The 13,638-nt window shown below is 37.9% G+C and overlaps 1 protein-coding gene across 1 annotated transcript in view; it reads right to left on the bottom strand.

The window, feature by feature from the left end:
* The window catches only part of SHROOM1 (shroom family member 1), a 94,809-nt gene that overhangs the window by 67,812 nt on the left and 13,359 nt on the right, over positions 1–13,638 (bottom strand). Inside the window, exon 2 of the mRNA XM_053717178.1 lies at positions 515–3,142. Within this exon, the coding sequence (XP_053573153.1) occupies positions 515–3,043 (2,529 nt within the window). The 5' untranslated portion in view covers positions 3,044–3,142. The remainder of the gene's footprint in view (positions 1–514; positions 3,143–13,638) is intronic.

Raw genomic sequence — 13,638 nt, 5'->3', positions numbered from 1 at the left:
ACAGCCATTTAAAAAAAAAAAATTCCTCTTCTAGATGCAACAAAGAAAAAAAACTAGCATGTCCCTTTAATAAAAATTGTATTGAAAGTCTGTAGAACAAGTATAATATTAACATAAAACAGAGCATTGCACAGGAATCCAAATAGATTATGACTGTATATTGCAATGTTTTCTGTATTCAGGTATAAGAGCTGGACGATAGACAGACTCCGGAAAGCAGCAGATAAGAGTTAATTTTATTTAAAGATGATTCAGGAAAAATAGCTATTTCACATGATAAAATAAAGTTAAATTAGCTATTTGTAAACAATTTAATAGACTCCAGAAGAATTAATCTTTAGGAATACGTTAAATATAACACTATTTTACAATACACCATCCCTATATACCAATTATTAGCTATTATTCATATCTTTAAAAAAATAAAAATAATAATAATAATAATAATAATAATAATAATAATGGAGAAATAAAACACAGGTATTTTTAGTATTATGTCAGACTCATTGCATACCTGACTATGTTGACTTGATTTTCTTTGGTTCATAGATAGATGAGACTTTTGAGAGTATTTATGGTTGTCCTCCAAAGTGCATTGATCAAGGTGACTCGTATATTTTGTTACGACAGATGGATCCAGTATTGGTACAGAGTCTCCAAGAAATGGAGCTTTTACAAATCTGGTTTGCCAGGTCACTGTTGCATCATAAGAAGATGAGGCTCCAGTTGATCTCCTAGATAAGTATTCTTGAGGAACTTCGCTCAGTTCTGCTTCATTTGAGGTCTGCATTGGCATAAGCTGACTACTATTGGGCCTTTGATTTGTCTTTCGCTCCATATACTGAATAAGTGCATTATGTTGAATTTGTTTCAGTTCCGTTTTGGAAATATTTGAAGAAGAAAGTGCTCGTTCTTTATGATCTAAAGACTTTTTCTGTTTTGAAATCTCAGCAGAGTCTTTTATCTCATTTTGACTTAAATCTTTACCTTTCTCTTCCCATTCAAAAACAGAATTATGAACACCGACATGATCCAGTTTCTCTGGTTCTGAATAGCATAGTTTCCTTTGCTCTTTTGTGATTCTTTTTCTTCCCCCAATTCGAGAAACAATCGGCTTTTCAGGTTCATCTTTTTTGTAACTACTATCAACTGAGCTTCCAGCATGGATAGATTTTGAATCTTCATTTGCACTTGACAAAGAAAAGGATCGAAAGTGATCTATTGAAGGTCTTTTTGGAGGATTGAGTTTTAGTCTGCAAGGCAAACTCATTTGTAAATCCTTTCGTTTAAAAGAGGTTTCTCTTAAAACTTTCTTCTGAGCAACCTTAAGCTTCTCTCTATAATCATGCATCAAACATTCTTCTGCTGAAGGACTTATATTCTCTGAGCTTACATCATCTCTACAGTGAATGCTAAAGTGATCATCAAGCTGTGATTGGCTTTTTTGTTTGTTAAGGTGTTTGCTGTTGATTTGGACCTCTGTGTGGTGTGGTATAGAAGAGTTTGACACTAGTTGGAATTCCTTGTTTTCAGAATTTGTCTCAAACTGTGGCTTAACAGGAATTGTGCTTTTTAAAAGTTGTCTTCCCCCAGCAAGATGATAAAGCATGGGTGTAGACGCTTTGGTAATTTTCTCACAAGTCAAATCGTATAAGGATTGTCTTTTAGTCTTTACCTGCTCTTGCTGTCTGGATAACAGAGGAAGAGATTTTCTTGCAGCATCTTTTCTAAGGTTAAGAGTTTTAGTGCCTTCATGAACTTCATTTTCTTGGTTCAAAGTTCTGGAGGTTTGTGTAAACAAATCTTCATTAGGCCCACAATAAAATACTTGGCTAGATCGTATATGGTGTGGTTTAGGTTTCATACCAGAATCTCTGTCTTTAATACTCTGGGACAAGGGAAACTTTTGTGTTTTGTGAGACTTATGGATTTCCAGATCCCCTGATTCCATGCTGACGGTTCCTTCAAAACTATAACGATGTGTTTCATTTACTGGCTTTGAAATGCAGCATTCAGATTTATTCTCAGAAACACTTGAACTTTCTGGAATAAACTCACTAAGTGAAGATTTTGTGTTTTGTACACCTGTAATTATTTCTCCTTGCTTTAAACAAGTTTCTGTGTGGCCAATGAAGTGATCCGTGGGGTAAGAAATCATTTGGACATCCTCATTGTTTCTATTTTGGAGATGCATTTCTTTAAGCATCTCTTTGTTGATTTTGTTCATATGAGAATAGTGTTTATTTTCATAGGTGCAACTGAACTCATCATACAAGGTGGTAGAGGTTTTGGAATTTTTTTGTTCTTGGATTTCATACTCAGAGAGACACTTTTTTCTTTTTAAATCATCTTGTGCCTTACAATAGCTTTCTGACTGTAGAAAAAATGAATGCCTTGGGTAATAATTATTGTCTTTTCTTTCCATGTCATGTGATAGATTATACTCTTTGTTTACTTTCCCCAGTGTCCTCTCTTGTTCCTCTGTGTGCCAATGGCCATGGTGGTTAACAGGTTTGTGATCTGATATTGACATGAACTCACCTGAAGGACCCCTTTTAACTTGCTGGCTAAATTGATTCCCATAACAAAAGTGGTCCCCCTTTGACTTGTCAAAGATTTTGTGCGTAATATAGCTACTATGTCTTGTGGGTGGGATCGGAGGCTCAGAAGACAACATTTGTGGTACTCTGTTATTTTCTAAACTGTTATTTTCTGCATGTTGCTCAATATTAGATAACCCATCTTCCAAGTATAGATTATAATCAGTTGCACTGGGGTTATAAATAGCTTTCACATACTCTGAGTCCATGTAAGACACTTGCTCATCATTCAGTTGAAATCTATCATTTTGGAAGGAGGCTGTTTGATAATCTGGAAAATATGAACTACCCGAGAATGAGCTGTATGCTGAGTCCACTATGGTAGAAACAGATTTTACAGGTGAAATGTTATAATCTTCAGAGGTCATCGGATGAATTAGTTCTGAAATGCCAACTGCATTCTTTACGTTCCATCTTTCAATTATATTACCAAATGAGGACATCACTGTGCCAAGAACTGAATGGTTTTGAAATCAGCTGTTCATCTTTCAAAAGTCTTCAGAGAAAGTAATCATCTTCTTATGCATTTTATGACTTTATAACTAAAAGGAAATAAAAATTAACAGTCAGTATAAATGTAGCATTATAGATTTCTCAAAAAGTTTTTTTTTTTAAATATTATATTAGAATTGATTAATAATCAGTACACATTTAGCATTATATATTTTCTTGTAAATACATCCATGGCCAAGACGGTTAAGGCAGTGCTGGGAAATAATGGTGGCCACACAAAATATTGACACTTTGGGCCAAATTTGAACATTTCCACTTAGGGGTGTACTCACTTTTGTTGCCAACGGTTTAGACATTAATGGCTGTGTGTTGAGTTATTTTGAGGGGACAGCAAATTTACACTGTTATACAGGCTGTACCCTCACTACTTTACATTGTAGCAAAGTGTCATTTCTTCACCGTTGTCACATGAAAAGATATAATAAAATATTTACAAAAATGTGAGGGGTGTACTCACTTTTGTGAGATACTGTATATATATATGTTATTTTTTTTTTTTGCACACACACACACATATATATATATATATATATATATATATATATATATATATATGTATGTGTGTATATATATATATATATATATATATATATATAGTTACATACACACGAATATCTATTTATAAATATACAGTAAATACATACAGTTAGCAAGGAAAACTAGTGCAAAAATAATAAGTGCAAAGGATTTAGAACATTTTAATTTAGCATGTTAATGTTTTAAGTTATTGCACGCACTAGTATGCTGTATGCGTTGTATATACTCTGTTGATTTTATCTAGGTTTCTGGAATATGAATGCAGGTTTAGTTTTTGTATTGCCTAAATATAGAATGATTTGAGAGCAGATAGACATAAGGTGCACCAAGTCTCTTCATATTTCGGTATGAAGTGTAAACTTAATTCATTTCTGATAGCTAGGGGTTGCCAGGTGTCCAGTATTCAACAGGACAATCCATTATTTTAGCCGGCTGTCCAGCACAATCTTCACAAAAATACTTAAATGTCCATGAGTGTTAGCTAAATGTAAAAGGCCTCATTTGCCTAAACACAATACAAATATGGAGCAGAATGAAGTGAGGGGCTGTTGAAAGGGTTAAATCACTTCTGTTTACAAGTGTTACTGGCAGCTAAAAAGAGGCAAAATTGTTTATTTGTATGTTACTGGCAGCTAAGGGGTAAAATGACTGCTTAGTTATAAAAAATATACATTGTGGGTTCAAGAGTGGGGGGTGAGGTAGAGCTTTAGGGGGCAATATGTAACCTCCATCTGCCATTGTGCCCAATCACCAAAAGATTATCCAGTATTTTTGTGGAGGATAGCTGGCAACCCGAATGATAGCCTTATGAGAACTCAGGCACTTGTGAATTCCCTCATTACCATTTCTTCTGGAAGAATATTCCAAATCATGAATCAAGCTACCTTTCTGTAAGGAAGTACTTCCACAAATTACTTTTGAACTCCATTACACTCTTAGTGGCCATCATTTGAATATATTCTATTTTATGTTTAAATCCTTCTGTCTGAAATAATAATTGTCAAGTCCCATTCCTCTTTAATTTACATCAGTAAAGAACCATTAAAAAACCAAAGTGCAAACATCTAATAGGAAATGTTCTTTGTATTCAAATATGCTGCAGGAACATCATTTCAAAAGGGTTCACTCACTATACCCCCTCCAACACACACACACACACGCACATACACTGAGAGGTTGATTTCTTCAGCTACTTCTTTTTTTATAGATCTTTTCTATAACCAATACTGTATTGACATTTTAGTTTAGTTGTGGTTATAACAGGCAAAAACAGCTATTTCCAATGACAAAATAAAGGTTTAGAAGCCAACTTTAAACAAATACAGAACTATTTTATTTAGAGATTTAATCAGCAATACCAGCAAAATAGGTATAATCACATAAATAATTATATAGTGTGTAACTAACTGCAAATGCAATATGAAGGGTCAAAAATACAACAGAAGAAGAAGAAAGGTCATATGAATAGTCCATATCCACTGGCACTGGAAAAAGAAGATATGCTGATTGCAAATGACAAAATGAGGAATATAATGTCCATTGGCTCTAAAAGAAAGAACAATAGATCTCAAACAATTCTTTACAGGATCAGCAGGTCATAAAATCTTGTTTTCGTACAGAATATTAGCTAGTGCAAATAACAAATAGTACAACAATAAAGGGGAGCCCTTTACTTAAATGGGAAAAAGGGAGGGAGGAAAGGAGAAGATGAATGGGAGGGGGGGGGGGGGAGAAAATTAGTGAAAAAGAAAAAATTAGTACAGAAACAGCCCTTATCTAATCAAGGGTATCTAGGGATGAACTAGCGGAGAACTGCTTTCCTTACTGATGGCTAGGTTACGAGTTATGCTCTATTTATCGCTCCCACACTAACTGCACTCGATTTTGGCATTTTGTGCTTGTCGCAAGTTGAAAGTGAAAAGTTTAGTCTCACACGCTAACCTGACCCGCGCAAAAATCTGAAGTTATAATTTTGTGTTAATGTATTCGCCCATAGACTTCAATGGAGCACATAAATTGGGAAAAAACACCACTGCGCAAACCCGATCATATTTTATCATGTGCGGCAACCCGACATAAAAAAATTATATTTCACATTCCAATGTGCTTTACATATCAGAATATGTTCTATTTATTCAAAATTCATTAAAATTATGGGGGGGGAGATAAAAAACTGAAATTAAAATCCTCCATGTCTCAAAATTAAATCAATGTAAATATTTGCATAGGAAATTAGTACATCTAAGCAAGTATCCCCGCTTGCTCCCAGAAATTCTTAATATGCAATGTTTCCAATGCATTGGAAACATTGCATATTAAGAATTTCTGGGAGCAAGCGGGGATACTTGCTTAGATGTACTAATTTCCTATGCAAATATTTACATTGATTCTATTTATTCATAAATACACACAAACACATATATAGAACACCAATTAAACACTTTATTAAATATGAATATTGCATAAGTATCTGAAAACGTGAAATATATTTTAACTGCAACGGGCTCCAATGCACTTACATATATGTCTATATTTGTGTACATATTTATGTGTTTATTTGACCCTTTTAATTGCAATTTTTGTTATTATTAATTTTTATTAGATAGTGTTATTATGAGTGGAACTGTACTTTTAAATGTATTTTTAATGGAGATGTGCAGGGATGACATTTTTATTTTGGATATTCTGGGAAATTTGTTTCCCTGAATATTCGTTGCCTGCACTATTCCATTTTTGTTTAGTTTAAAACAAATGGAAATGTTTCAAAGCTACAGGTGAACTTTTCCAGAGCATGGAAAGCATGTTAAGGTAAGTATTAAGTGCTTAAAAAAAATAAAGGGAACAAATGAATACTTACTATTTTTATTAGTATTTATTTGCTTGTTTTCTTTATTTTCATTGGTGCATTCTTTTGGATATTGCTTTTCATGACGAATGTGCAGCTCTAATTTTTAATGTTTTTTGTGCAACTTTTTATTCAAGCGTAACAGTTAACCAGAGCTCTGAGGTTGCGCTAACCTGATGCACATTAAATTCAATTGTGCTCGAGCAATAGCATTTACTTTCTACTTGTAATATACATGCTACTTCTGACCGGCGCAAACCTGAGCAATAAATCCGATATCGTTCACGTGCAACTGATAGCGTGCCACTCGTAATTTGGCTCTGTAAGTCGTATCCAAAAGATCTCAAATCTCTGCTTTGAGGCCACCATATTTTGAGTAATAAATATATGAACTTTCTATTTCCACATATATTTCATAATATACAATATTTGTGGTCACGTTTGTACCACACCACTGCCCCAATTACGAGCTAGATCCAGTTTCACATTCATGGATATACAGAAAGATATATGGATAGCATTGAAGCTTTCTTGAGATGATGGTGGAATAAGCCAATCACAGGGGAACCAGGCAGGGTAGGAATAAAAAGGTAGTTAAAATATTCTACTCCAGGTACTATTTGGGGTAAGATCACCAAACATGAGAGATAGAACCATTAAGACCACAGTCTCTCCAACACGGGTTGGATCTATTTAGAAACATGGGATATAACTTAAAGATACAATGCCATTGATAAAGAAGCTTAATATATAATTCCACCAAAAATAACACAGTGAACTGCTCAGTTTGTAAGTCACAGTTTGCAGTCCCAGCTTTTGAAATCAATTCCTACAGATAAGGTTATTTCTCATTTACACAAATATCTAATATTTTTAAAAGATGAGCATCCCAATAGAAAGTGGTTTATAAAGATGTGAGCCCGCTTTCCATCTTGCCTCCCAGATCATTGGGGAACCTCCATGAACAAAGGAGAGATAAGATTTTGAGTGCCTCAAAACATAATTTTTTGGGGGTAAACAGAAGTGTTCTTAACGGTGGAGATTGTCATCAAAGAAGAGGTTTCCAGATCTCTTACCTCTTTGATATATACAAATTCACAGGCTCGAATTGGAGATGGGTGAGGGAACACATATTTATAAATTTTTGCAACTGGTACTATTTCTCTAGACAAACTCTCACAACAGAATTTAAGATTTGTGGAAACATTCTAGAATGTGCTGGAATCAATAGCAAATTTTCCAGTCAGCAGTAAGTCGTTAGAGAGGCTTGTTCCAAATCTCTCCGCCTAGTATGCAAAAGAGATAGGCCGCATGCAGATACACGAGACATTACAGAACTCAAGTTCCACTGTCACTTGATTTTTTTTCAGAAAAAGTCCTCTACTGAGCTTGGGAAAGAAACTGACTGGTGTTTCCTAGCAACCACTTCAAAGGAAAAGCTACTCCTTGGCCTTCCTATACAGTGTATTTTGACAGTTTTCAAAGCTAGACAGTGCTAGTTCATGTGTGCCATATTATGCCACATTGTGCTCACTCCCGTGGAGTTATTTATGAGTCAGTACTGATTGGCTAAAATGCAAGCCTGTCAAAAGAACTGAAATAAGAGGGCACTCTGCAGAGGCTTAGATATGTGGTAATCACAGAGTTAAAAAAGTACTATAACCTTGCTGGTTACACAAAACTGGGGAATCCTATAATATAAAAGGCAAAGTGTGTTTGTCCGAAGCCGTCATGTGCAGTAGAGACAGTGTGAGGACAAACACACCTGGCCTTACACAAACTAACCTGATCTGCTGTCCGGAGGGAGTGGGCGGGGCATGACTAGATGGAGCGGGCATGATGGAGGAGTGGTCTGTAGAAAGAGTGTGCAAAAGAGAGGGGAGACAAAGCAAAATAGAGGGGCGAGAGAGAGAGCAAAAGAGAGGGGGGACAAAGAGCAGAAAAGAGAGGGGGGACAAAGAGCAGAAAAGAGAGGGGGGACAAAGAGCACAACAGAGAGGGGGCAGAAAGAGCACAAAAGAGGGAGAGAGAGGGAGCACAAAAGAGGGAGAGAGAGAGAGCACAAAAGAGGGGGAGAGAGAGCACAAAAGAGGGGGAGAGAGAGCACAAAAGAGGGGGAGAGAGAGCACAAAAGCGGGGGAGAGAGAGCACAAAAGCGGGGGAGAGAGAGCACAAAAGCGAGGGGGGAGAAAGCACAAAAGAGGGGGGGGGGAGCACAAAAGAGGTGGGGAGAGAGCACAAAAGAGAGGGGGGGGAGAGAGCACAAAAGAGAGGGGGGGGAGAGAGCACAAAAGAGAGGGGGGAGAGAGAGCACAAAAGAGAGGGGGGAGAGAGAGCACAAAAGAGAGGGGGAGAGAGAGCACAAAAGAGAGGGGGGAGAGAGAGCACAAAAGAGAGGGGGGAGAGAGAGCACAAAAGAGAGGGGGGAGAGAGAGCACAAAAGAGAGGGGGGGAGAGGGGGGAGAGAGCACAAAAGAGGGGGGGAGAGAGCACAAAAGAGGGGGAGAGAGAGCACAAAAGAGAGGGGGAGAGAGAGAGAGAGAGCACAAAAGAGAGGGGGAGTGAGAGAGAGCACAAAAGAGAGGGGGAGTGAGAGAGAGCACAAAAGAGGGGGGAGTGAAAGAGAGCACAGCAGAGAGGGGGCCGAAAGAGCACAAAAGAGGGGGCAGAAAGAGCACAAAAGAGGGGGAGAGAGAGCACAAGAGAGGGGGAGAAAGCACAAAAGCGGGGGGGAGAGAGCACAAAAGAGAGGGGGGAGAGAGCACAAAAGAGAGGGCGGAGAGAGCACAAAAGAGAGGGGGGAGAGAGCACAAAAGAGAGGGGGGGAGAGAGCACAAAAGAAAGGGGGGGGGAGAGAGCACAAAAGAGAGGGGGGGGGAGAGAGCACAAAATAGAGGGGGGGGGGAGAGCACAAAAGAGAGGGGGGGAGAGAGAGCACAAAAGAGAGGGGGGAGAGAGCACAAAAAAGAGGGGGGAGAGAGCACAAAAAAGAGGGGGGAGAGAGAGCACAAAAGAGAGGGGGGGGGGGAGAGAGAGCACAAAAAAGAGGGGGGAGAGAGCACAAAAGAGAGGGGGGAGAGAGCACAAAAGAGAGGGGGGGGAGAGAGCACAAAAGAAAGGGGGGGGAGAGAGCACAAAAGAGAGGGGGGGGGGGAGAGAGCACAAAATAGAGGGGGGGGGAGAGCACAAAAGAGAGGGGGGAGAGAGAGCACAAAAGAGAGGGGGGAGAGAGCACAAAAAAGAGGGGGGAGAGAGCACAAAAAAGAGGGGGGAGAGAGAGAGCACAAAAGAGAGGGGGGGGGGGAGAGAGAGCACAAAAAAGAGGGGGGAGAAAGAGGGCACAAAAAAGAGGGGGGGAGAGAGAGCACAAAAGAGAGGGGGAGAGAGAGAGCACAAAAGAGGGGGAGAGAGAGAGCACAAAAGAGAGGGGGAGAGAGAGAGCACAAAAGAGAGGGGGAGAGAGAGAGCACAAAAGAGAGAGGGAGAGAGAGAGCACAAAAGAGAGAGGGAGAGAGAGAGCACAAAAGAGAGGGGGGAGTGAGAGAGGAGAGCACAAAAGAGAGGGGGAGTGAAAGAGAGCACAAAAGAGAGGGGAGAGAGAGCACAAAAAAGAGGGGGGGGGGGAGAGCGCTCAAAAGAGGGGGGAGAGACAGAGAGCACAAAAGAGAGGGGGACAGAGAGAGAGAGAAAGCACAAAGGAGAGGGGGACAGAGAGAGAAAGCACAAAGGAGAGGGGGACAGAGAGAGAAAGCACAAAAGAGAGGGGGACAGAGAGAGAGCACAAAAGACGGAGGGACAGAGAGATAGAGCACAAAAGATAGGAGGACAGAGAGATAGAGCACAAAAAAGAGGGAGGGTGAGAGAGAGAGAGAGAGAGAGAGAGAGAGAGAGAGAGAGAGAGCATAAAAGAGAGGGGGACAGAGAGAATGCACAAAAGATAGGGGGACAGAGAGATAGAGCACAACATAGAGGGGGACAGAGAGAGAGAGCATAAAAGAGAGGGGGACAGACAGAGAGAGCACAAAAGAGAGGGGGACAGACAGAGAGAGCACAAAAGAGAGGGGGACAGAGAGAGAGAGCAAGGTGTGGGACCACTGTACTGCAAAAAATGTCCCATGTACACAAGCTTTAGGACTAGTAGGTAATAAAGGGATTATCTATCTTTTTAAACAATAAAAATTATGGAGTAGACGTGTCCCTTTAATAAAATTATCTTAAAGGGGCATGGAAGAGAAAATGAAACTTTTAAGATTCCGATCATTGTCAATATCACCTAAACATCTCTAGGGTAATCCATCAAAATTACACATAATGAAGAAACAAAGTCTACCATTATTACATTTTTTTTTAAAAAATGCAGAGATGGTCATTGCCTGCAGAATTATATCTGTTAGAGAGTTTTATATAAACAAGAGAGATATAACAATGAAGAGATGTCAATGGGAGCTTGCTGGTCAAGGACAGATTATCTAAACAATATAAGAAGCATTCATTTAGTTGCAACCTTCAATAATTCTCTTAAAGGGACAGTCTACACTAGAATTTTTATTGTTTTAAAAGATAGATAATCCCTTTATTACCCATTGCCCAGTTTTGCTTAACCAACGCAGCTATATTAATATACTTTTAACCTCTGTGATTATCTTGTATCTAAGCCTCTGCAAACTGCCCCTTTATTTTAGTTCTTTTGACAGACTTGCAGTTTAGCCAATCAGTGCCTGCTCCCAGATAACTTCACGTGCACAAGCACAGTGTTATCTATATGAAATACGCAAACTAACACCCTCTAGTGGTGAAAAACTGTTAAAATGATTCTGAAAAGAGGTGGCCTGCAGGTCTAAGAAATTAGCATATGAACCTCCTAGTTTAAGCTTTCAACTAAGAATACCAAGAGAACAAAGCAAAATTGGTGATATAAGTAAATTGGAAAATTGTTTAAAATGACATGCCCTATCTGAATCATGAAAGTTTATTTTGGCCTAGACTGTCCCTTTAAACTCAGTTTAGACAGAATGAACCAACACAAATGCATTTCAGGCCACTGATGTAAACATTAACGGCGAGTGAACATTACTGGACAGGAGGGGCAGCACATGTATAAAACAAAGGGTACAGATAAAAGAGGGGTTTATCCAGTCCCATAATTCCTGGTACACTAACCCTAACAAAACATTCCAGTCATATTAATGATATTGATACCAAGCATGTGCTCAAATCTCCAGAGCAAACACCCTTATCTCTCTCGTTCTTGTTGTGGACTAAGAAAAAAAAAAAGCATATACGCTGTGTCATGGGACTTTTTTATTTTAAATTAATAAGCCCTACAAAAAGGGGGGATGGGGGATATGTAGAGGAATAGGGTAGTGGAGAAAACTGCTCTTAAAAACAAAACAGGACAGTTAGCTAGTATATAAATGTTTTTGTCTTTTGTTTGGCAAAGAGCAATAATACTGCTGTGCTGTGCGTAGCACCAACTCTTCTTATTAAAATCTCAGTAGCCTGGGTAACTATCAGAAACTATGCAGACATGGCATTGCAGTGAAAAACATCCCACGCGGATTGAAATACAAGTAGTTTATGTCACAGTGACCTTCCTTGTGCCAAAGAAGATCAAACTCGACAGCTAAAGGTGTCGCTGCTGCTGTCTTCCTAACTAAACTATACATCTCAATTTGTTTGCAAATGATATAACACTATATTATTATTATTACTATTATTCATTGTGAAGCCTAAAATGTAAATATTTCCTCTGACAGTTTTATTTCCTCAATTTCACACTATGCTCACTGGTGCCTAATTAAAACTCAGCATTCCCTGACATACTTTGTTATACATACAATGTTCAACCTTGACCTGTTCACATCAGTGTAATATGTTTGATCTATTTTGTTGATTTAACTACCATCTCCCCACACAAATTCCGGTCTAGTTTCAGAAAGAACAAATTCAGATCTTGCTTCACAATGAGATAGCTCTGGTATCACTCACTGACAGGAGGGAGGAAACATGGAGTAAGACCAGAAAACTGGACAATTATGAGTTGATTTATGAATCAAAATCAGAACAAATAAGTCAAGTTTGATTGTTAAGTTAGGAACTTATTTTAGTGAGATAGTGCAGTACCTAGACAGAAATACTGATTTTTTTTTTTAATCCGAAAAATATCTGTGCATTGCATTATTTTCTTTATGGATTCTTATGCAAAGAGTTTTCATAGAACTTAAAGGGTTGTGTGATCACTAGCCGTGGAAGCAAAACATTACTGAGTTAATTTAAAGAACTATATTCTTATTGGTTAAAGTGGTAAAATGGACATAACCCGTCATTCACTTCATTAGACCACTACTAAGTATGATCACGATTATAACTTACTGAAATATAATATTTAAAACTAATCTCCCCTATTGCAAGTACAGTTATGCTTTAGGGTGCAATAAAAGTATATAAAAGTTGTTTTACATGAAATATTGTCAAATATTACATATATGATAGATTGATAGACTGACAAGTAGATATGTAGACAGATAGAGAAGTAAATATGTATATAGATAGCCCAGTAGATAAGTAAATAGACAGACAAGTAGATATATAGACAGACAGACAAGTAGATATGTAGATATGTAGATAGACGAGTAGATATGTAGACAGATAGATAGAGAAGTAAATATGTATATAGATAGACCAGTAGATAAGTAAATAGACAGACAAGTAAAAATGTAGATAGATTGATAGACAAGTAGATATGCAGATAGATAGACAAGTAGATATTTAGATAGACAGACAAGTAGATATGTAGATAGACAGACAAGTAAACATGTAGATAGAGAAGTAAATATGTAGATAGACAGACAAGTAGATATGTAGACACAGACAAGTAGATATGTAGATAGACAGACAAGTAGATATGTAGATAGACAGACAAGTAGATATGTAGATAGACAGACAAGTAGATATGTAGATAGACAGAGAAGTAGATATGTAGATAGACAGAGAAGTAGATATGTAGATAGACAGACAAGTAGATATGTAGACACAGACAAGTAGATATGTAGATAGACAGACAAGTAGATATGTAGATAGACAGACAAGTAGATATGTATATAGACAGACAAGTAGATATGTATATAGACAGACAAGTAGATA

The sequence above is a fragment of the Bombina bombina genome, chromosome 6, assembly GCF_027579735.1.
Source record: "Bombina bombina isolate aBomBom1 chromosome 6, aBomBom1.pri, whole genome shotgun sequence".
In the NCBI taxonomy this organism is placed as follows: Eukaryota; Metazoa; Chordata; class Amphibia; order Anura; family Bombinatoridae; genus Bombina; species Bombina bombina.
This window is presented reverse-complemented; position numbering and strand designations above follow the sequence as displayed.